Below are 22,143 nucleotides of genomic sequence, written 5' to 3'. Positions count from 1 at the left end.
GCCTACACAATTTAACCATCACAAGCTAGAACAACCCATGTAGCTTAAGAAACCTACACAACTCATAATTAGACACCCTCATAGTAATCATACATAGCCAATAATTCTTCCTTTGCGTACCTGCATTACCGCTGAAGTAAAATGTAGCTAATACTTAGAAAGTTAAGACCAAATTAGGAATCACCGTTACAAAGTATACCGATTATTGGCACTGGAACATTCTACAGGCACAACCTAAAGAAGCACCACCATACAAATTTCTAATAACAAGGAATATTTCCATTCTTGATCAGTCAATCACATACAGATGGCATCGAACCAATTGAACAGTGTAGATAGATATACCTAAAGCATCCTTTTATTGGTGCGCGAGAGATTCAAATAAACTTGGATCAAACATGCCATAAGGAAATATGCGCATGCCTTATAAACAGGAAAAGAAGAAATAGTAATTTAGTTGGTGCATGGGCGCCTTTCAAATAGAGTTGGTGCATGAGAGATTCAAGATCAAACATGCAAGAATAGACGATGGAGACGTGGTGGAGCCGAGAACCCCGAGTTTGATTGTTGCCCCGAAGATACTCTACTGATGTTTTCAGTCAAAAACATAGGAACATATGGGATTTAGCCTTGCCATTTGATGTGTTTGGTATTGGCGCGTCATTATGCATGTGTCGAGACATCTTGGGTCACAGTCGGAAGGTTATGTGTCATATTTGATTGACTTAACTGATTGAAATATAGATATTTAAAATAAAAAATGGATCTTCTAATGAAAAAATAAAGAAAACAATGAATTCAATTATGTCCTCATTTTTTAAGGATTAAATTAGTGTACTTAGTCATTGTGCTCGTGTCTAATGTTGGTTATAATCTCAATACATGCCAGGATTGAACTTATATGCAAATTGTGTCGCCAAAAAATTCTTGATTTGTTTTACAAATCCACTCTTGACGACTTCTACTTATCATAACTTAACCTTTTGTGTTTGACACATATGAACTTCTAACTCAAGCTTTTACAATTGAGGCCCACTCAATAAAATTATTGATACAATCTATGTACACTCTTATTTTACCGACATATATTGAATATATTCCACACACAGGTCTTTGTTAGGGACGGAATTTTTTTCTTTTAATGTGAAACTCGAATTACATGTATTTCATGCACATATTTCTAGATCGTCAATTTAACCAACGGAACTCGTTTTATATATCACAAAAGATAACTAGATTTCACAATAAGGTTTATTTTTTCATGGCATATAACTCAATTTTTTTCCAAACAAAAGATCAAGAAATACATGCATGCTTGATAAACTGGAAGAGAAGTAATGGTAATTAAGTTGGTGCATAGGTGCCTTTCAAAAGAGTTGGTACACGAACGATTCAAATAAATTCATATCAAACACGCCATAATTGAAGATGGAGAGGTGTTGGAGTCGAGAACCCTGAGTTTGGTTATCACCATGCAGATACTCTACTGATCTTTTCAGTCAAAAGGAACACGAGGGGATGTAAACCCGCCACTTGATGTGTTTGGTATTGGCGCATTGTTGCGTGTCAAGACATGTTGTATCATAATGGAAATGTATGTCGTTATCAAAGGGACAACTCCAAAAACTATCACCATCTCATCTTTGGTTGATTTAATTGATTGAAATATAGCGACTTAGATCAGAAAGTAGATCTTCTGAAAGAGTAAATACAAACCAAACAATATATAAAAATACACGTGGAAGTGTTGTTAGGGCTCAGGGTGCCCCACCTCTCTGGTTGTCGGCCCAAGTAGGCCGACCCGAGGTCACCTAGGCTAGTTTACGCCCTAAGCCACATGGACTCTATAGAAGGAAGATTCGAATAAATCCGGATCAAACACGCCATAATTGGCGATGAAGATGTGGTGCAGCCTAGTCAACTATAACCCGAAATTTGGTTGTCACCTTGCATATACTCTGCTGATGTTTGAAGTCAAAAACACTGGAACATGTGGGGATATACACTTTCTACTTGATTACTAGGCCGACCAGGAGCCAGCCTAGCGAGTTTTTTTTGAACCATAGAAAGACAACAGGAGCAAGCACACAGGCGAGTTGCACTGGTTTTTTCTTCCAACTTTTCCACTTCATTTTTATTTTGGATTAAAAAAAATCATGTATACCAAAAAATGCTCAGAAATTTTAAAAATTGTCCAATCACGAATTTGAAAGTGATCACGAATTGAAAAAAAATGCACGAATTAAAAAAAAAGATGCAAATTTGAAAAATACCCAGGGATTAGAAAATTGTTCCAGAATTTAGAAAACCTTACGAATTTAGTACATTATGGCGAATTTTTAAGAGTTCGCCAATTTTGAAAAAAACCCACAGATTATATAAATATTCATGAAGTCAGAAAATGTTCATGAATTTGAAAAACATGATAGAATATCTAAAATAAATTATTAAATTCAAAAAATAATTGAAGAATTTGATAAGTATTCGCATATTTGATACAATGTTCACAAGTTAGAAAAACATATATTGAATTAATAAAGGTCAATGAATATGATATTTTGCCAATTCAAAAATAGTTCACGAAATTTAAAAAATGGTGGATAATTTTTTGATTTTTTTGTGAATTCAAAAAATGTGCGTATATTGTTCACAAATTTTAAAAGGAAAAAAGAAAAATAAAAATAAAAAAGAACAAACAATAAAAAATTAAAAAGGAAACATAAAATGGTGTACAAAAACAGAAAAAAGGAAAGAGATAACCTTCATAAAACTTCCCAAACCGGGCGGAAGGTTAGAAGCGTATTAGAACCGACTCTGCCATTTATATTCTACCGCCTAATGGTCTGGCCAAAGTCGTCGCGCCTGTGGGTGATTTGCATGGGCGATATATATCATTTGTGGTGTGTCTGTATCTCGCCTATTGAAAGAAAAACCTTTTTATGCACTTTTGAGACAGACTAGTTCCTCGTCTCAACAATTGCATGCAGGTGACTGGCCCATTAATATATGTGTATTAGTTTTGTTTATTTTTAATTTTTACTTTTGTTTATTTTTGTATATTTCAAAAAGAAGCTTAAATTCAAATGTTCATCACATATTAAAAAAATGTTAATGAAGTGTAAAACCTTTCTTCACACAAATTTTCAAAACTTTTTGTACCATTCAAAAATGTTAGTGAAGTATAAAAGCTTTCTTCATTAAAGTCTAAGCCATGACATTTCACATGAGCACACGTGCTATTTGCAAGTGGTGCAATACTCTTCATACCTGTGTGTGCTTGTAGTGATTCTAAAGCAATGCAAGCAGTCACCTTATATGGTGGTCATCTTTTCCCACACCTAGCGCCATGGGACTAAAACTCCTCACCCCTTACCCCAATGATACCGCTAGCCATGGATTATGAAAGAATGATGGAAAAAGAAATAAACTTTATTTTATGTTTGAGAACCGCCTATAATGTATCTAGCATGGAAAGTATTGGAAACTACTCGGTCGTTTTCATTGACGGGAAAAATATGCCGCCCAAAATATTTTTATCTCTCAATTTAATCTTTGAGCTCTGACACTTCTACAAATCTCTGCTCCCCCTCTGTGAAGGGCCTATCTATTTACTTTATGCAATTTCTATTTCTATTTTGAGTCTTCATTTTCTTTTATAAAGCACCAACTAGGGAGCTCTATGATCATACTTGTGCATTGGATGTAGTTAATATTTGAGTGTGCTTCATGAATGGATCAATGATTGAGCATGATGGGCCAGTGATAACTTTCTTTAGTGTTGATATTTTGAAAGACATGGTTGCTTGTTGATATGCTTGAGTATTGAAGTTTTCATGTCAAATATAGACTATTGCTTTGAACCATCGAAAAAGTCCAAATGTCCATGCTACTAAAGAGAAGAATATGTGATGAACATGTTCGGCAACATTCCACATCAAAAATTCTTTTTTTATCATTTACCTACTCGAGCACGAGTAGGAATTAAGCTTGGGGATGCTGATACGTCTTCAATGTATCTATAATTTTTGATTGTTCCATGCTGTTATATTATTATTCTTGAATGTTTTATCTTTATTTTATAGCAACTTTATATCATTTTTTGAGACTAACCTATTGACATAGTGCACAGTGCTAGTTGCTGTTTTTTGCTTGTTTTTTACTTCGCAGAATATCCATATCAAACGGAGTCCAAACGCAGCGAAACTTTTTGGAGATTTTTTTGGACCCGAAGACAACTTGGGAGGCAACTAAGTGCCCGGGGGAGGCCCGTGGGGCCCACGAGACACCGGGGCGCGCCAGAGAGCCCAGGCGTGCCCTGGTGGATCATGGGGCCCACGGAGCTTCTTTCCACTCCCTATCAGCTCCATAAATTCCCAGAAATTCCAGAAACCCTAGGGGAGTCGATGATACACAATTCTAGCCACCGTAAGTACCAGAACCACGAGATCCAATCTAGAGCCCTATTTCGGCACCTTGCCGGAGGGAAACACGATCACAGTGGGGTTCATCATCCTCATTGGTGCTCCACCGATGATGCGTGAGTAGTTCACCATAGACCTACGGGTACTGAAGGAAATATGCCCTAGAGGCAATAATAAAGTTATTATTTATTTCCTTATATCATGATAAAGGTTTATTATTCATGCTAGAATTGTATTAACCGGAAACATAATACATGTGTGAATACATAGACAAACAGAGTGTCACTAGTATGCCTCTACTTGACTAGCTCGTTAATCAAAGATGGTTATGTTTCCTAACCATGGACAAAGAGTTGTCATTTGATTAACGGGATCACATCATTAGTTGAATGATCTGATTGACATGACCCATTCCATTAGCTTAGCACCCGATCGTTTAGTATGTTGCTATTGCTTTCTTCATGACTTATACATGTTCCTGTGACTATGAGATTATGTAACCCCAGTGTGCCGGAGGAACACTTTGTGTGCTACCAAACGTCACAACGTAACTGGGTGATTATAAAGGTGCTCTACAGGTGTCTCCAAAGGTACATGTTGGGTTGACGTATTTCGAGATTAGGATTTGTCACTCCGATCGTCGGAGAGGTATCTCTGGGCCCTCTCGGTAATGCACATCACTTAAGCCTTGTAAGCAATGCAACTAATGAGTTAGTTGCGAGATGATGTATTACGGAACGAGTAAAGAGACTTGCCGGTAACGAGATTGAACTAGGTATTGGATACCGACGATCGAATCTCGGGCAAGTAACATACCGATGACAAAGGGAACAACGTATGTTGTTATGCGGTCTGACCGATAAAGATCTTCGTAGAATATGTAGGAGCTAATATGGGCATCCAGGTCCCGCTATTGGTTATTGACCGGAGACGTGTCTCGGTCATGTCTACATTGTTCTCGAACCCGTAGGGTCCGCACGCTTAAGGTTTCGATGACAGTTATATTATGAGTTTATACGTTTTGATGTACCGAAGGTTGTTCGGAGTCCCGGATGTGATCACGGACATGACGAGGAGTCTCGAAATGGTCGAGACATAAAGATTGATATATTGGAAGCCTATGTTTGGATATCAGAAGTGTTCCGGATGAAATCGGGATTTTACCGGAGTACCGGGAGGTTACCGGAACCCCCCGGGAGCTATATGGGCCTTAGTGGGCCTTAGTAGAAAAGAGAAGGGGCAGACCAAGATGGGCCGCGCGCCCCTCCCCTCCCTTGGTCCGAATAGGACAAGGAGAGGGGGCCGGCCCCCCTCTCTCTTTTCCCCCCTCCGCGAATCCTATTCCAACTAGGATTGGGGGGGGGGGGGAATCCTACTCCCAGAGGGAGTAGGACTCCTCCTGGCGCGCCTCTCCTAGGCCGGCCGCACCCCCCCTTGATCCTTTATATACGGAGGCAGGGGAACCCCAGAGACACACAAGTTGATCCACGTGATCTTATTCTTAGCCGTGTGCGGCGCCCCCTGCCACCATAGTCCTCGATAATATTGTAGCGGTGCTTAGGCGAAGCCCTGCGACAGTAGTACATCAAGATCGTCACCACGCCGTCGTGCTGACGGAACTCTTCTCCGACACTTTGCTGGATCGGAGTCCGGGGATCGTCATCGAGCTGAACGTGTGCTAAAACTCGGAGGTGCCGTAGTTTCGGTGCTTGATCGGTTGGGCCGTGAAGACGTACGACTACATCAACCAAACGCTTCCGTTGTCGATCTACAAGGGTACGTAGATCACACTCTCCCCTCGTTGCTATGCATCACCATGATCTTACGTGTGCGTAAGAAAATTTTGAAATTACTACGTTCCCCAACAGTGGCATCCGAGCCTAGGTTTTATGGTTTGATGTTATGTGCACGAGTAGAACACAAGTGAGTTGTGGGCGACATAAGTCATACTGCCTACTAGCATGTCATACTTTGGTTCGGCGGTATTGTTGGATGAAGCGGCCCGGACCGACATTACGCGTACGCTTACGCGAGACCGGTTCTCCCGACGTGCTTTGCACATAGGTGGCTTGCGGGTGACTGTTTCTCCAACTTTAGTTGAACCGAGTGTGGCTACGCCCGGTCCTTGCGAAGGTTAAAACGGCATCAACTTGACAAACTATCGTTGTGGTTTTGATGCGTAGGTAAGATTGGTTCTTGCTTAAGCCTGTAGCAGCCACGTAAAACTTGCAACAAACAAAGTAGAGGACATCTAACTTGTTTTTGGAGGGCATGTTGTGATGTGATATGGTCAAGACATGATGCTAAATTTTATTGTATGAGATGATCATGTTTTGTAACCGAGTTATCGGCAACTGGCAGGAGCCATATAGTTGTCGCTTTATTGTATGCAATGCAATCGCGCTGTAATGCTTTACTTTATCACTAAGCGGTAGCGATAGTCGTGGAAGCATAAAATTGGCGAGACGACAACGACGCTGCGATGGAGATCAAGGTGTCGCGCCGATGACGATGGTGATCATGACGGTGCTTCGGAGATGGAGATCACAGGCACAAGATGATGATGGCCATATCATATAACTTATATTGATTGCATGTGATGTTTATCTTTTATGCATCTTATCTTGCTTTGATTGACGGTAGCATTATAAGATGATCTCTCACTAAATTATCAAGAAGTGTTCTTCCTGAGTATGCACCATTGCGAAAGTTCTTCGTGCTGAGACACCACGTGATGATCGGATGTGATAGGCTCTACGTTCAAATACAACGGGTGCAAAACAGTTGCACACGCGGAATACTCAGGTTATACTTGACGAGCCAAGCATATACAGATATGGCCTCGGAACACGGAGACCGAAAGGTCGAGCGTGAATCATATAGTAGATATGATCAACATAGTGATGTTCACCAATGAAACTACTCCATCTCATGTGATGATCGGACATGGTTTAGTTGATTTGGATCACGTGATCACTTAGAGGATTAGAGGGATGTCTATCTAAGTGGGTGTTCTTTAAGTAATTTGACTAATTGAACTTAAATTTATGATGAACTTAGTACCTGATAGTATCTTGCTCATGCATGTTTGATTGTAGATAGATGGCCCGTGCTGTTGTTCCGTTGAATTTTAATGCGTTCCTTGAGAAAGCAAAGTTGAAAGATGATGGTAGAAATTACACGGACTGGGTCCGTAACTTGAGGATTATCCTCATTGCTGCACAGAAGAATTACGTCCTGGAAGCACCGCTGGGTGCCAGGCCTGCTGCTGGAGCAACACCAGATGTTATGAACGTCTGGCAGAGCAAAGCTGATGACTACTCGATAGTTCAGTGTGCCATGCTTTACGGCTTAGAATCGGGACTTCGACGACGTTTTGAACGTCATGGAGCATATGAAATGTTCCAGGAGTTGAAGTTAATATTTCAAGCAAATGCCCGGATTGAGAGATATGAAGTCTCCAATAAGTTCTATAGCTGCAAGATGGAGGAGAACAGTTATGTCAGTGAGCATATACTCAAAATGTCTGGGTATAATAATCACTTGATTCAATTGGGAGTTAATCTTCCAGATGATTGCGTCATTGACAGAATTCTCCAATCACTGCCACCAAGCTACAAGAGCTTCGTGATGAACTATAATATGCAAGGGATGAATAAGACTATTCCCGATCTCTTCGCAATGCTGAAAGCTGCGGAGGTAGAAATCAAAAAAAGGAGCATCAAGTGTTGATGGTCAACAAGACCACTAGTTTCAAGAAAAAGGGCAAAGGGAAGAAGAAGGGGAACTTCAAGAAGAACAGCAAGCAAGTTGCTGCTCAAGAGAAGAAACCCAAGTCTGGACCTAAGCCTGAAACTGAGTGCTTCTACTGCAAGCAGACTGGCCAATGGAAGCGGAACTGCCCCAAGTATTTGGCGGATAAGAAGGATGGCAAGGTGAACAAATGTATATATGATATACATGTTATTGATGTGTACCTTACTAATGCTCGCAGTAGCACCTAGGTATTTGATACTGGTTCTGTTGCTAATATTTGCAACTCGAAACAGGGACTACGGATTAAGCGAAGATTGGCTAAGGACGAGGTGACGATGCGCGTGGGAAACGGTTCCAAAGTCGATGTGATCGCGGTCGGCACGCTACCTCTACATCCACCTTCGGGATTAGTATTAGACCTAAATAATTGTTATTTGGTGCCAGCGTTGAGCATGAACATTATGTCTGGATCTTATTTGATGCGAGACAGTTATTCATTTAAATTAGAGAATAATGGTTGTTCTATTTATATGAGTAATATCTTTTATGGTCATGCACCCTTGAAGAGTGGTCTATTTTTATTGAATCTCGATAGTAGTGACACATATTCATAATGTTGAAGACAAAAGATGCAGAGTTGATAATGATGGTGCAACTTATTTGTGGCACTGCCGTTTAGGTCATATCGGTGTAAAGCGCATGAAGAAACTCCATACTGATGGACTTTTGGAACCACTTGATTATGAATCACTTGGTACTTGCGAACCGTGCCTCATGGGCAAGATGACTAAAACACCGTTCTCCGGTACTATGGAGAGAGCAACAGATTTGTTGGAAATCATACATACAGATGTATGTGGTCCAATGAATATTGAGGCTCGTGGCGGATATCGTTATTTTCTCACCTTCACAGATGACTTAAGCAGATATGGGTATATCTACTTAATGAAACATAAGTCTGAAACATTTGAAAAGTTCAAAGAATTTCAGAGTGAAGTTGAAAATCATCGTAACAAGAAAATAAAGTTTCTACGATCTGATCGTGGAGGAGAATATTTGAGTTACGAGTTTGGTGTACATTTGAAACAATGCGGAATAGTTTCGCAACTCACGCCACCCGGAACACCACAGCGTAATGGTGTGTCCGAACATCATAATCGTACTTTACTAGATATGGTGCGATCTATGATGTCTCTTACTGATTTACCGCTATCATTTTGGGGTTATGCTTTAGAGACGGCCGCATTCACGTTAAATAGGGCACCATCAAAATCCGTTGAGACGACGCCTTATGAACTATGGTTTGGCAAGAAACCAAAGTTGTCGTTTCTGAAAGTTTGGGGCTGCGATGCTTATGTGAAAAAGCTTCAACCTGATAAGCTCGAACCCAAATCGGAGAAATGTGTCTTCATAGGATATCCAAAGGAAACTATTGGATACACCTTCTATCACAGATCCGAAGGCAAGACTTTTGTTGCTAAATTCGGAAACTTTTTGGAGAAGGAGTTTCTCTCGAAAGATGTGAGTGGGAGGAAAGTAGAACTTGATGAGGTAACTGTACCTACTCCCTTATTGGAAATTAGTACATCACAGAAAACTGTTTCTGCGACACCTACCCCAATTAGTGAGGAAGCTAATGATACTGATCATGAAACTTCAGGACAAGATACTACTGAACCTCGTAGATCAACCAGAGTGAGATCCGTGCCAGAGTGGTATGGTAATCCTGTTCTGGAATCATGCTGCTAGATCATGATGAACCTACGAACTATGAAGAAGCGATGGTGAGCCCAGATTCCGCAAAATGGCTTGAAGCCATGAAATCTGAGATGGGATCCATGTATGAGAACAAAGTATGGACTTTGGTTGACTTGCCCAATGATCGGCAAGCAATTGAGAATAAATGGATCTTCAAGAAGAAGACTGACGCTGACGGTAATATTACTGTCTACAAAGCTTGACTTGTCGCAAAAGGTTTTCGACAAGTTCAAGGAGTTGACTACGATGAGACCTTCTCACCCGTAGCGATGCTTAAGTCTGTCCGAATCATGTTAGCAATTGCCGCATTTTATGATTATGAAATTTGGCAGATGGATGTCAAAACTGCATTCCTGAATGGATTTCTGGAAGAAGAGTTGTATATGATGCAACCGGAAGGTTTTGTCGATCCAAAGGGAGCTAATAAAGTGTGCAAGCTCCAGCGATCCATTTATGGACTGGTGCAAGCCTCTCGGAGTTGGAATAAACGCTTTGATAGTGTGATCAAAGCATTTGGTTTTATACAGACTTTCGGAGAAGCCTGTATTTACAAGAAAGTGAGTGGGAGCTCTGTAGCATTTCTGATATTATATGTGGATGGCTTACATATTAGGCATAAAGATCTATAGAGATAGATCAAGACGCTTAATTGGACTTTCACAAAGCACATACCTTGACAAGATTTTGAAGAAAGTTCAAAATGGATCAAGCAAAGAAAGGGTTCTTGCCTGTGTTACAAGGTGTAAAGTTGAGTCAGACTCAATGCCCGACCACTGCAGAAGATAGAGAGAAAATGAAAGATGTTCCCTATGCTTCAGCCATAGGCTCTATCATGTATGCAATGCTGTGTACCAGACCTGATGTGTGCCTTGCTATAAGTTTAGCAGGGAGGTACCAAAGTAATCTAGGAGTGGATCACTGGACAGCGGTCAAGAACATCCTGAAATACCTGAAAAGGACTAAGGATATGTCTCTCGTATATGGAGGTGACAAAGAGCTCATCGTAAATGGTTACGTTGATGCAAGCTTCGACACTGATCCGGACGATTCTAAATCGCAAACCGGATACGTGTTTACATTAAACGGTGGAGCTGTCAGTTGGTGCAGTTCTAAACAAAGCGTCGTGGCGGGATCTACATGTGAAGCAGAGTACATAGCTGCTTCGGAAGCAGCAAACGAAGGAGTCTGGATGAAGGAGTTCATATCCGATCTAGGTGTCATACCTAGTGCATCGGGTCCAATAAAAATCTTTTGTGACAATACTGGTGCAATTGCCTTGGCAAAGGAATCCAGATTTCACAAGAGGACCAAACACATCAAGAGACGCTTCAATTCCATCTGGGATCTAGTCCAGGTGGGAGACATAGAGATTTGCAAGATACATATGGAGCTGAATGTAGCAGACCGGTTGACTAAGCCTCTTCCACGAGCAAAACATGACCAGCACCAAAGCTCCATGGGTGTTAGAATCATTACTGTGTAATCTAGATTATTGACTCTAGTGCAAGTGGGAGACTGAAGGAAATATGCCCTAGAGGCAATAATAAAGTTATTATTTATTTCCTTATATCATGATAAAGGTTTATTATTCATGCTAGAATTGTATTAACCGGAAACATAATACATGTGTGAATATATAGACAAATAGAGCGTCACTAGTATGCCTCTACTTGACTAGCTCGTTAATCAAAGATGGTTATGTTTCCTAACCATGGACAAAGAGTTATCATTTGATTAACGGGATCACATCATTAGTTGAATGATCTGATTGACATGACCCATTCCATTAGCTTAGCACCCGATCGTTTAGTATGTTGCTATTGCTTTCTTCATGACTTATACATGTTCCTATGACTATGAGATTATGTAACTCCAGTGTGCCGGAGGAACACTTTGTGTGCTACCAAACGTCACAACGTAACTGGGTGATTATAAAGGTGCTCTACAGGTGTCTCCAAAGGTACATGTTGGGTTGACGTATTTCGAGATTAGGATTTGTCACTCCGATCGTCGGAGAGGTATCTCTGGGCCCTCTCGGTAATGCACATCACTTAAGCCTTGCAAGTAATGCAACTAATGAGTTAGTTGCGAGATGATGTATTACGGAACGAGTAAAGAGACTTGCCGGTAACGAGATTGAACTAGGTATTGGATACCAACGATCGAATCTCGGGCAAGTAACATACCGATGACAAAGGGAACAACGTATGTTGTTATGCGGTCTGACCGATAAAGATCTTCGTAGAATATGTAGGAGCCAATATGGGCATCCAGGTCCCGCTATTGGTTATTGACCGGAGACGTGTCTCAGTCATGTCTACATTGTCCTCGAACCCGTAGGGTCCGCACGCTTAAGGTTTCGATGACAGTTATATTATGAGTTTATACGTTTTGATGTACCGAAGGTTGTTCGGAGTCCCGGATGTGATCACGGACATGACGAGGAGTCTCGAAATGGTCGAGACATAAAGATTGATATATTGGAAGCCTATGTTTGGATATCGGAAGTGTTCCGGGTGAAATCGGGATTTTACCGGAGTACCGGGAGGTTACCGGAACCCCCCGGGAGCTATATGGGCCTTAGTGGGTCTTAGTAGAAAAGAGAAGGGGCAGCCCAAGATGGGCCGCGCGCCCCTCCCCTCCCTTGGTCCGAATAGGACAAGGAGAGGGGGCCGCCCCCCCTCTCTCTTTTCCCCCCTCCGCGAATCCTATTCCAACTAGGATGGGGGGGGGGGGAATCCTACTCCCAGAGGGAGTAGGACTCCTCCTGGCGCGCCTCTCCTAGGCCGGCCGCAGCCCCCCCTTGATCCTTTATATACGGAGGCAGGGGAACCCCAGAGACACACAAGTTGATCCACGTGATCTTATTCTTAGCCGTGTGCGGCGCCCCCTGCCACCATAGTCCTCGATAATATTGTAGCGGTGCTTAGGCGAAGCCCTGCGACAGTAGTACATCAAGATCGTCACCACGCCGTCGTGCTGACGGAACTCTTCCCCGACACTTTGCTGGATCGAAGTCCGGGGATCGTCATCGAGCTGAACGTGTGCTAAAACTTGGAGGTGCCGTAGTTTCGGTGCTTGATCGGTCGGGCCGTGAAGACGTACGACTACATCAACCAAACGCTTCCGTTGTCGATCTACAAGGGTACGTAGATCACACTCTCCCCTCGTTGCTATGCATCACCATGATCTTGCGTGTGCGTAGGAAAATTTTGAAATTACTACGTTCCCCAACAGGTACGTAGGCAGTAGCTAGATGGCTTCTTCTCTCTTTTTGATTCTCAATACAATGTTCTCCTTGATGTTCTTGGACATCTATTTGATGTAATGACTTTTTGCGGTGTGTTTGTTGGGATCCGATGAAGTTCGATTTTATGAGCAGATCTATCCATGACTATTATTTGAGTTTTCTTTGATCTTTTATATGCATGATTGTTATAACCTTGTATTTCTTCTCCGAATCTTTGATCTAGTTAGACCAACTAGATTGATTTTTCTTGCAATGGAGAGAGGTGCTTTATGATGGGTTCGATCTTGCGGTGTCCTCACCAGTGACATAAGGGGTAGCGAGGCACGCATGTATCGTTGCTATTAAGGACAAAAAGATGGGGTCTATTCCTACATCAATAGATCTTGTCTACATCATGCCATTGTTCTTATTGTATTACTATGTTTCTCCATGAACTTAATACACTAGATGCATGCTGGATAACGGTCGATGTGTGGAGTAATAGTAGTAGATGCAGGCAGTAATCGATCTACTAATTTTGGACGTGATCCCTATATACATGATCATTGTCTTGGGTATCGTCATAATTATTTGTTCTTCTATCAATTGCCCAACAGTAATTTGTTTACCCACCGTATGCTATTTTCTCGAGAGAAGCCACTAGTGAAATCTACGGCCCCTGGGTCTATCTTTTATCATATTGTTTTCAGATCTATTATTTCAAAACCCCAAAAATACCTTCTTACAATTTTTCTTTACTTATTTTATTTCATGTTTTTGCAAGATCTATTTATACAATCTACCACAATTTTATCTATCTTTTTACCGTAGAGGGATTGACAACCCCTCTTCCGCGCTGGATTGCAAGTATTTGTTCTTTGTGTGCAGGTACCGCTTACATAGTGTTGTTTGGTTCTTCTACTGGATTGATAACCTTGATTTCATAACCGAGTGAAATACTTACCGTCGCTGTGGTGCATCATCCCTTCCTCTTTGGGGAATTACCGACACAGTCTAGCCATGTCACACATGCACATGCACCTACTGCAAACATGCACATACATGAGCCCCCTTGTATGATGTCTTCATTAGTATTTGTCCCTTGTATGCACGTACATTAGCTCCTCTTACTTGGCTTGACCACATGGATTGACTTCTAGGAAAATCTTCAGTATAATCTCGCCTTTTAATACGTAATGTGTATGTGCTTTCAATAATTCTGCATAAAGCACAAAAATATGTAGTATATTTGTTTCCAATAGTAAAACAAATACTTGAATAATTAGTTAATTACTGCTATAAATCACCTAAGAAATATGCCGTATAATATTTGTATATGTATATATGGTGGTTATGTCCACATCACAACCATAGAATGGTTGGCTATGAATGCACTTTGGTTGTAATGCACCAAGGATGGGATAATGGGGGTGACTTGGTTTTCATGATTTTTCAGACGATCTTCCCCACACTATGAACCAGACTTATTGGCGGGAAATCACGGATGTCCACAGCGCCAAGCTTCTTTGGCAGATGATAAAAATCTTCAATACAAAAGTAACTACTAGAATAATCTTGGGAGGTACAAAGAGAAATCTACTATGATTAAAAGTGGCATGTAAAAACTTGCAAGCAAGTACGCTGGCAACTGGAAAAAAACAAATGATAGGTGTCACACGTGTGGCACGAAGCACTCCGGTCACTTTTTTACAACTAAAGTTGCCATCCGGAAAGGAAAAATAAATCCAAAAAAACTGAAACTTGTCATCTGATTTTTTTTGCCATGCTTGACAATTGAAGTTGCCATTCTCGCGTCAATAAACTTGCCATAGAAGATATTTGGAGTTGCCATGTGTTTGTGCCACACGTATGACATTTATCAGGGCTAAAAAAAGGACACGATACGGAGAATATTTTACATCGGTCCATGAGTTTTGGCTAAGAGGCCCAATAAATTGGGAGAAAGGGAGTAGTAGACGCAATACGTATAGTACGAGCCGCTGCCTTCTCCTCCTCCTCCTCCTCCACAAAAAAGTTAGGGCTTCTGCCTCCCACTGGCGCTGCCGCAGGTCCGCCTTCTCTCCGGTGGCCCTAGCTAGGGCCATGGGGGCGTGGTGGATCTCGGCAAGGGCCGGCGGGAGGGCTTCGTTTTTAGTTCAGTATTGCTAGGGTTTGTGTCCTGCTTAGGATGACGAGGCAACGGCGGCTCCCTAAAAATGGAATAAAGGTCTTCCCGCGTAGGCCCCGTTCTGGCGGTGCGTCTAGCATCGTTGGTGGGCGTGTGGAGCATGACGATTTTTCGACTGTCTACTACAACAAGTTGTGCCCGACTCCGGCGATGGAGGGGTGATGATGGCGGCGCGCCTTCGGCTTGCTTCAGTGCTGATAGTCATCGCTAGGTGGTCTACGGATCTGGATGTAATTTCTATTATTTCTGATATTCGTTGTACTGCCACGATTAAAGATGAATAGATCGGAAATTTTCTCGCAAAAAAAATACATATAGTACGACCAGGCACGCTCTCGAGCAGCTGCCGTTAGTTGCATATAGATCCAGCTACTGTGAGGTGACACGACATCGAGCCGAGTGACACAGCTCGAGGCCGTCAGTTCTTCTCGGTGAAACGATACGACGCATACGAGTGGTTGGTGTTGGTCCAGCTACGGTGGATCAGCTCCGCCTTGGACTCGTCCCCCGCGGCGCCGAGCGCGACGTGCAGCGGATGAAAATGTTCCGGTGATGGGTGCGCCACCTTGCCGTAGGGCGCCCTCTCATCGTAGCGGTTCACGTCGTCGTACCTGGCCATGCATGCCAAGACTGCTCAATGGAGAAACAAAAATCGGGACCAGCATGCATGCATGCATGATCGATCAAGATGAGAAGACTGGATTGGCAACCATGGATGCCCGTTGTGAAGCAGAACCCTCCCGAAGCTCATCGTCACCATTGTCAGTTACCTTCCACCCATGAGCGAATCCTCAAGCCAGGTGTCGAAGTCGGAGGCCCATTGCGGCACCGGCGCCTCGTAAAGTGTCATTTTGCTCAGGTTGTGCGTCGCGCTCCCGGAGCCGAGGACGAGGACGCCGTCCGCTCTGAGGGGAGCCAGCGCCTTGCCGAGGTTGTAATGGTAGGTGCCGTCGCGGCCGGCATGAACCGAGAGCTGGCACACCGGGATGTCAGCCTCCGGGTACATCAGCATCAGCGGCACCCATGCACCGTGGTCGAGCCCACGGCCGTGGTGTTCCTCCACGGGACCGAACCCGGCTTGTTCGAGGAGCTCTTTGGTCCTCATGGCCAGATCGGGGGCGCCAGGAGCAGGGTACTTCAGCTGGATCATTCAAAATATAGTTAACAGCAAACAAAATTACACTGCAGTGCAAACACCACGGTAGGTATGCATCTTCTCTACTACCGACAGAACAAAAATACAATCCTAAACAGTTCATGTATTCTTTGCTTCTTTTCGTGTGACTACAAGTATCTAATGTAGGGGGGGGGGGGGGGGGGGGGTCTGGGGATCATTAACTTGGAAGTAATGAACAGAGCCCTCTTAGTAAAGTGGTTGTGGAAACTGGAAAGTGAATCTGGAACTTGGGTAAACATTCTGAAGTCTAAATATATTCAAAATAAATGTCTGTCTGGGCTGGAAAAAAAGCCAGGCGACTCTCAATTCTGGTGTAGTTTGATGGAGGTCAAAACACTCTATTTTCAACATGTTACAAAAAAGATTGGAGATGAGAATGCAATCAGATTTTGGGAGGATTGGTGGGTTGGATCTAGACCTCTGAAGGATATGTATCCTAGGCTATATAATATCAGTTTTGACCACAATATCTCAATGGCAGAAGCTGTGAATAAGGGGTGGCAGGGATTTAGCTTCAGGAGAGATCTTAATGCTGAGACGAGTGAACTCTGGAACAGTCTAAAACAAAGATGTGAGGTGGTTAGGATGCATGGGGGAGCTGATCAGCCCATGTGGATGCTAACAAAAAATAGGAAGTTTTCAGTAAAATCATTGTATTCCTTTCTGATTAATGATGGGGTGGGATTTCCACACAAGTTCTTGTGGAAAACAAAAATTCCATCAAAAATTAAAATGTTTCTTTGGCCGGTGACTAGGAGGAGTATATTAACAAAAGATAATTTGCTGAGAAAAGGGTGGAAAGGGGCAAAAGAATGTGTGTATTGTGGAAAGACAGAAACTATTGATCATCTATTTTTTGATTGCTCTGCAGCCAGATTGGTCTGGACTTTAATCAAATGTGCTTTTGATCTTAGGCGAAATCCCATTAGTCTTATGATTTCCTGGAGGGGGGGGGGGGGGGGGGGGGTGGCTGTAAACCTTTAAGAAACCAGAGACAAAGATGGTGCTAGTAGGGTGTGCGGCTATCTTCTGGTCGCTTTGGAAATGTAGAAATGACATTATATTCAGAACAAAAAAGATTCATGATCCAATGTTTTTTATCCGGTTGATCTATAACTGGATTGTGGATTGGTCAATCTTGCAGAAAAAAAAGCTGGAAAAAAGACTAATGCGGCTGGGAGCAAAGCTAATCAAGCAGGTGGCAAGTGAGGTATACAAGGCGACACAACGGTGGAGACTGGCTGTTCGTCGTCTGGAGGCCTGATCAGCGAAGAACTGGCCTTCCACTTCTTCTATGTTGGCTTGTAATCTTAAAACTTGCTTTTAATAACTAGTTGGTTTGGCGATGGATGCAAGCAATGCTGTTCTGTTCCGGCAAACCCTAAACGGCGCTTACGTTTAGGTGTTATTCGCAAACAGCGCACACCCTTCTTTTTTTCCTCTCGATCCAGATGGGCCGGCCCGTCTATGTTTTTTTCTGCATTCAAAAGAGAAAAAGTAAATCGGCAAGAGCGTGAATCGAACCTACAACCTCCTCCTTTGTGCTTGAAGGCAATGACCACCCCGACAACCAACCTAATGTGTATACGTACATCTTTCACATCCTTTTTATCCATCTACTTTCCTTTTTTTCCTTTTTCCCTTCATCCTGGTTCAATGAACTATTCAATTTTTTCGTGAACTTTTTTTCAAAATGAAAGAAATTTTATCAAATTCGATGAACTTTTTTCAAATTCAATGAACATTTTTTTTCCAAATTCGATTAACTCTTTTTCAAACTCAAACTTTTTACCAAAATCGATGAACTCTTTTTTCAAATTCGATGATTTTTTTTCAAAGTCAATGAACACTTTTCAAAATGAATGAACCTTTTTGCAAGTCGATGAACTCTTTCAAGATCGATGAACTATTTTCAAAATTGATGAACTGTTTTTCAAAACCGATGAACTATTTTTCAAAATCAATGAACTCTTTTCAAAATTGACGAACCCTTTTCGAAACCTATGAACTTTTTTCAAAATTGTGAACTTTTTTTTCAAAATCGTGATCTTTTTTTCAAAGGCGATGAACTTTTTTCAAAATCGATGAACTTTTTTTTACAAAAGCGATGTTTTTTTTGAAATACGTTCTTTTTGTTCGAAACCAATGAACTTTTCTGTAATTCATGACATTTTTCCCAAATGTTTTCAAATAATTTAAAAATCAAAGCGCTACAGTACGTTTACATGTATATGAATAAATTGTGCGGCGACAGAGTACTTTGAACAGTCTCCCTTGATTTCGCCAGTAGTCCGGTGTAGTGTAGTTGGTTTGCCCGTGTCGTTCGCTACTCGACCAATTTTTGGCTGTTCTTTGCTCGCTTGACTTTTTGCTGGGCCGGCCCAGTTCACAGCCGCGTGGGCGCCCGAACTGCCAACTGGCGCTAAAGGCGCCCGTTAGGAGCTCCCTTCTGTTCCTGTGTTGATCGGGTGCAGGGGTAGTAGGTAGCTTCGCTGGAATTGTGTGATTTGGCCTGGTGCGCAGGCACAGCCCATAGGCCGGGCAAACGGGGCGCCCGCCCTGGGCCCCGAGGAGGCAGGGGCCCCGGCCCAGATAGTATACCTTCATGGAGCCCAAAGAAAATACACGATTTTTTTCCAAGGAACCGTGCAAGGAAAAGCCCATTAGGCAAACCTCACGAAGGAATTCATCGATAATCAATCTGTTTGCACTGGACCCCAGACCCGCGACTCCTCTGCTTCGCCAAATCCCAAACTCGGCGTCCCTGCTCCGATTCCAAAGTCGTGGCCAGTCATCAACGGATATCTACGGCGCAAATCATTCCCCAATCAGCTCTCCTTCGTTTCTCAACGCTCTGGCCGTTTCCTAGACTTTGGTCGACCAGGAAAGTACATGTTCTTCTTTCCTATAATCTTGTTCTTCAATTTAAAAATTCGTTGATAAATAGCTCTACGCATGATTCAAACATCACAGATCCGCTAATCTCCATGGATTTTCTTCCGCTCTTCATTGGATCCAAATGTCAAAGGGCTCAGGCAGTAGTCTAGGAGAAGGGAGAAATTTCATCCACTTCATGGTGTCATCTTCTTTGTTCGTGCTGACTACTGCAGCATATGGATCAAGGCATCTACATCCACATCAATCAATATCCAGGTGCTTTTGATCCCTGTATTAACCATTTTTTGTGCAGCTTGTTTACTGACTTGTCTTCAAGAAATTACTAGTAGTATAATCTCAAAAGGGACAATTACTGTTAACTTTTACAAAACTAGAATTCTTCTAGGGAATCTCCATTTGTCATCATAGTATTAACATGAAATACACAGTTTGCTTTGCTATGCCGTATGTAGGATAGTTTGGAAGAGGTGAATTATTATTTGGGTGATAAATTTTTGGGTACCAGAACATGGCAGATTGGGGGAGGATCCAGAACATATGTACATGGTAACACAAATGATTAAGTAGCAACCAGTTTTTACAAGGTTATTTGTTGTGCCAAAAAATTGATGTCTCTATTGACAATTAGGAAATCGATATTTTGTGGAGCTATATTATTTCATTACTATCCCGATGCATTTCTCTTGATTGATAAATAGTGGTACTGCCAGTCTTAGAGTCGAAAGATCACCAATCTATGCTATATACTGGATATCCATATTACATTACTTTTGAAAAGAAAAACTGAGCTTTTAGTATGTCTCAAGAAGGGCCCCTTATTCTTTTATTGCCCTGGGGCCCCGTATATCCATGGGATGGCCCTGCTGGTGCGTTGTAAGACTCCAGAATTCGGTCCGCTTTTGGTTTCATTAACGAAATCGGAGGGAAACCTCTTTTATATTAAAAAAACAAGTATCTAATGTAATACTTGTGGTATGTGTATTCACATATATGTTCGTTGCTAACATGACAGCTACGAACACTTCTGGCTACGAAACTGTAACCTAGTAATTGTGGCGATAAGTAGTCGTCAAACAAAATGAAATCTTGTCTTGAAGCCCTTGTAGAGACGAAGAAAGATCACTAACCGGATTCACAGCTTGCAACATAAATCATTTTGAATTTTAGATTTAGCATGCAATGCTGACGATGACAGCATATGCATGGGGATGAAATTTCCAAGCATGCATACACTTACTTTGACACGTATGCTACTTAGATTTTTTTTCCATTTTATTGAGAGAATATGGGCAGAGAAAAATAGCATTATGCACGATAGGTGCGACCACTTTGCATCCTTGAGTGAGCAGAGTAAATCGTACGAGAAAATCTCAACGGAGTATTGACGTCCATGCAGAACGTACGAGAGGGCAGACCTGGTACATGGACTCGGGAAACCCGGAGAAGTCGTGTATGGTGTCGTTGATGCCGGGAACGACGTTGACCGCCGGCATGGCCGTCTCCCAGTGGGCCGATACCACCAGGATGGCGCGCGGCGGCTGCGCGCCCGCGACCGCCGCGGGCAGCCAGGACTTGAAGAAGCTCCACGCCGGGATCGTCTCGTCGACGCAGAGCGTGGGGCCGCCGTGCGATAGGAAGAAGGTGGCCATGGCGGCCGCAGACGATGGCGTGCCTCGTCTAGTTTGGGGGCGCGCGGCTTCACTGTGCCGTGAACACACACAGCAGCCGGCAGGAGCGCCTTTTCTTATACGGGCGCCGCGAGCATGGTTGTTGTGACTTGCGTCTCAGGCTAGTTTTTTTTAGACATTCTCGTGTGTCGCGTGGGATGTGACCGCTGAACGAACAAATGATTGGATGTTCTCAGTCGTTAAGCATCTCCAATTAATGATGTATATTTTGATGCTTCAAACCAACGATAGTTCAAGTTTGAAGCACAAAAAGTGTTTTTTACATCTTCGAAATAGGCTCAATTTCAACGGATGGTCCAAAACAAGATGTAAATAAAAGAGCAACCTCAACAGATGATCCAAAACGAAGATGCAAAACCGCCCGACGGCCGCGCGGTTGCTGTTCACCCACTGTACAGCCGCGGTTTTGCATTCAAATATCTTGAAATTTGAAATAAAGTGCATCATCATCGTAGTTGAAATCATAACAAAACTGCATCATTATCATCATAGTCTGAAATCCCTCTATAAAAAATGCAACGTCCCAATCAAAGTTTTTCGGCCTACAAATTAAAATACATATGAATATCATTCATGTGGGTCATCAACACCACCGGCGTTGTGAACCGTGGTACGATCATCATCATCACCGGCTTCTTTGTCGACGTTGTGAAGCGGCGAAGTATCGTTGCCGAGAGCATGACCGGAAGCACCTTCATTGCCACCCATGTCGGTCATGTTGCCGCCATAGCCACCTCCATAGCCACCCATCGTGTTGCCGCCAAAGCCACCTCCCATGACAGTCATGTTGCCTCCAAAGCCACCTCCCATGCCAGCAAAGCCACCTTCCATGTTGCCACCGAAGCCATCTCCTATGTTTCCGCCAAATGCACCATTCATGGCACCTCCCATCATGTTCATGTAGCCACCCATTGCACCTCCCATGCCTCCTCCCATGGCATCTCCCATACCTCCTCCTCAACATCACATTCAATTTGAAACAACAAACGAGAGCACAAAATATATTGTTTACCTTTGCAATATAGCAT

The 22,143-nt window shown here is 42.6% G+C and overlaps 1 protein-coding gene across 1 annotated transcript; it reads right to left on the bottom strand.

Annotated features, from left to right (window-relative positions):
* Positions 1–15,614: 15,614 nt before the first annotated feature.
* LOC125542420 (extradiol ring-cleavage dioxygenase-like) lies at positions 15,615–21,161 on the bottom strand. Its single transcript, XM_048705462.2, has 3 exons — positions 20,843–21,161; positions 16,123–16,493; positions 15,615–15,963 (listed from the first exon to the last, which is right to left on the bottom strand). Exons 1-3 carry the CDS (start codon positions 21,074–21,076, stop codon positions 15,771–15,773), a joined length of 798 nt encoding a protein of 265 aa, XP_048561419.1. The 5' UTR covers positions 21,077–21,161; the 3' UTR covers positions 15,615–15,770.
* Positions 21,162–22,143: the final 982 nt, after the last annotated feature.

The sequence above is a fragment of the Triticum urartu genome, chromosome 3A (genome assembly GCF_056163025.1).
Source record: "Triticum urartu cultivar PI428250 chromosome 3A, HENAU_Tu73, whole genome shotgun sequence".
NCBI lineage: Eukaryota > Viridiplantae > Streptophyta > Magnoliopsida > Poales > Poaceae > Triticum > Triticum urartu.
Note: the sequence above shows the minus strand (reverse complement) of the source record. Positions and strands in the feature narration are given on the sequence as shown.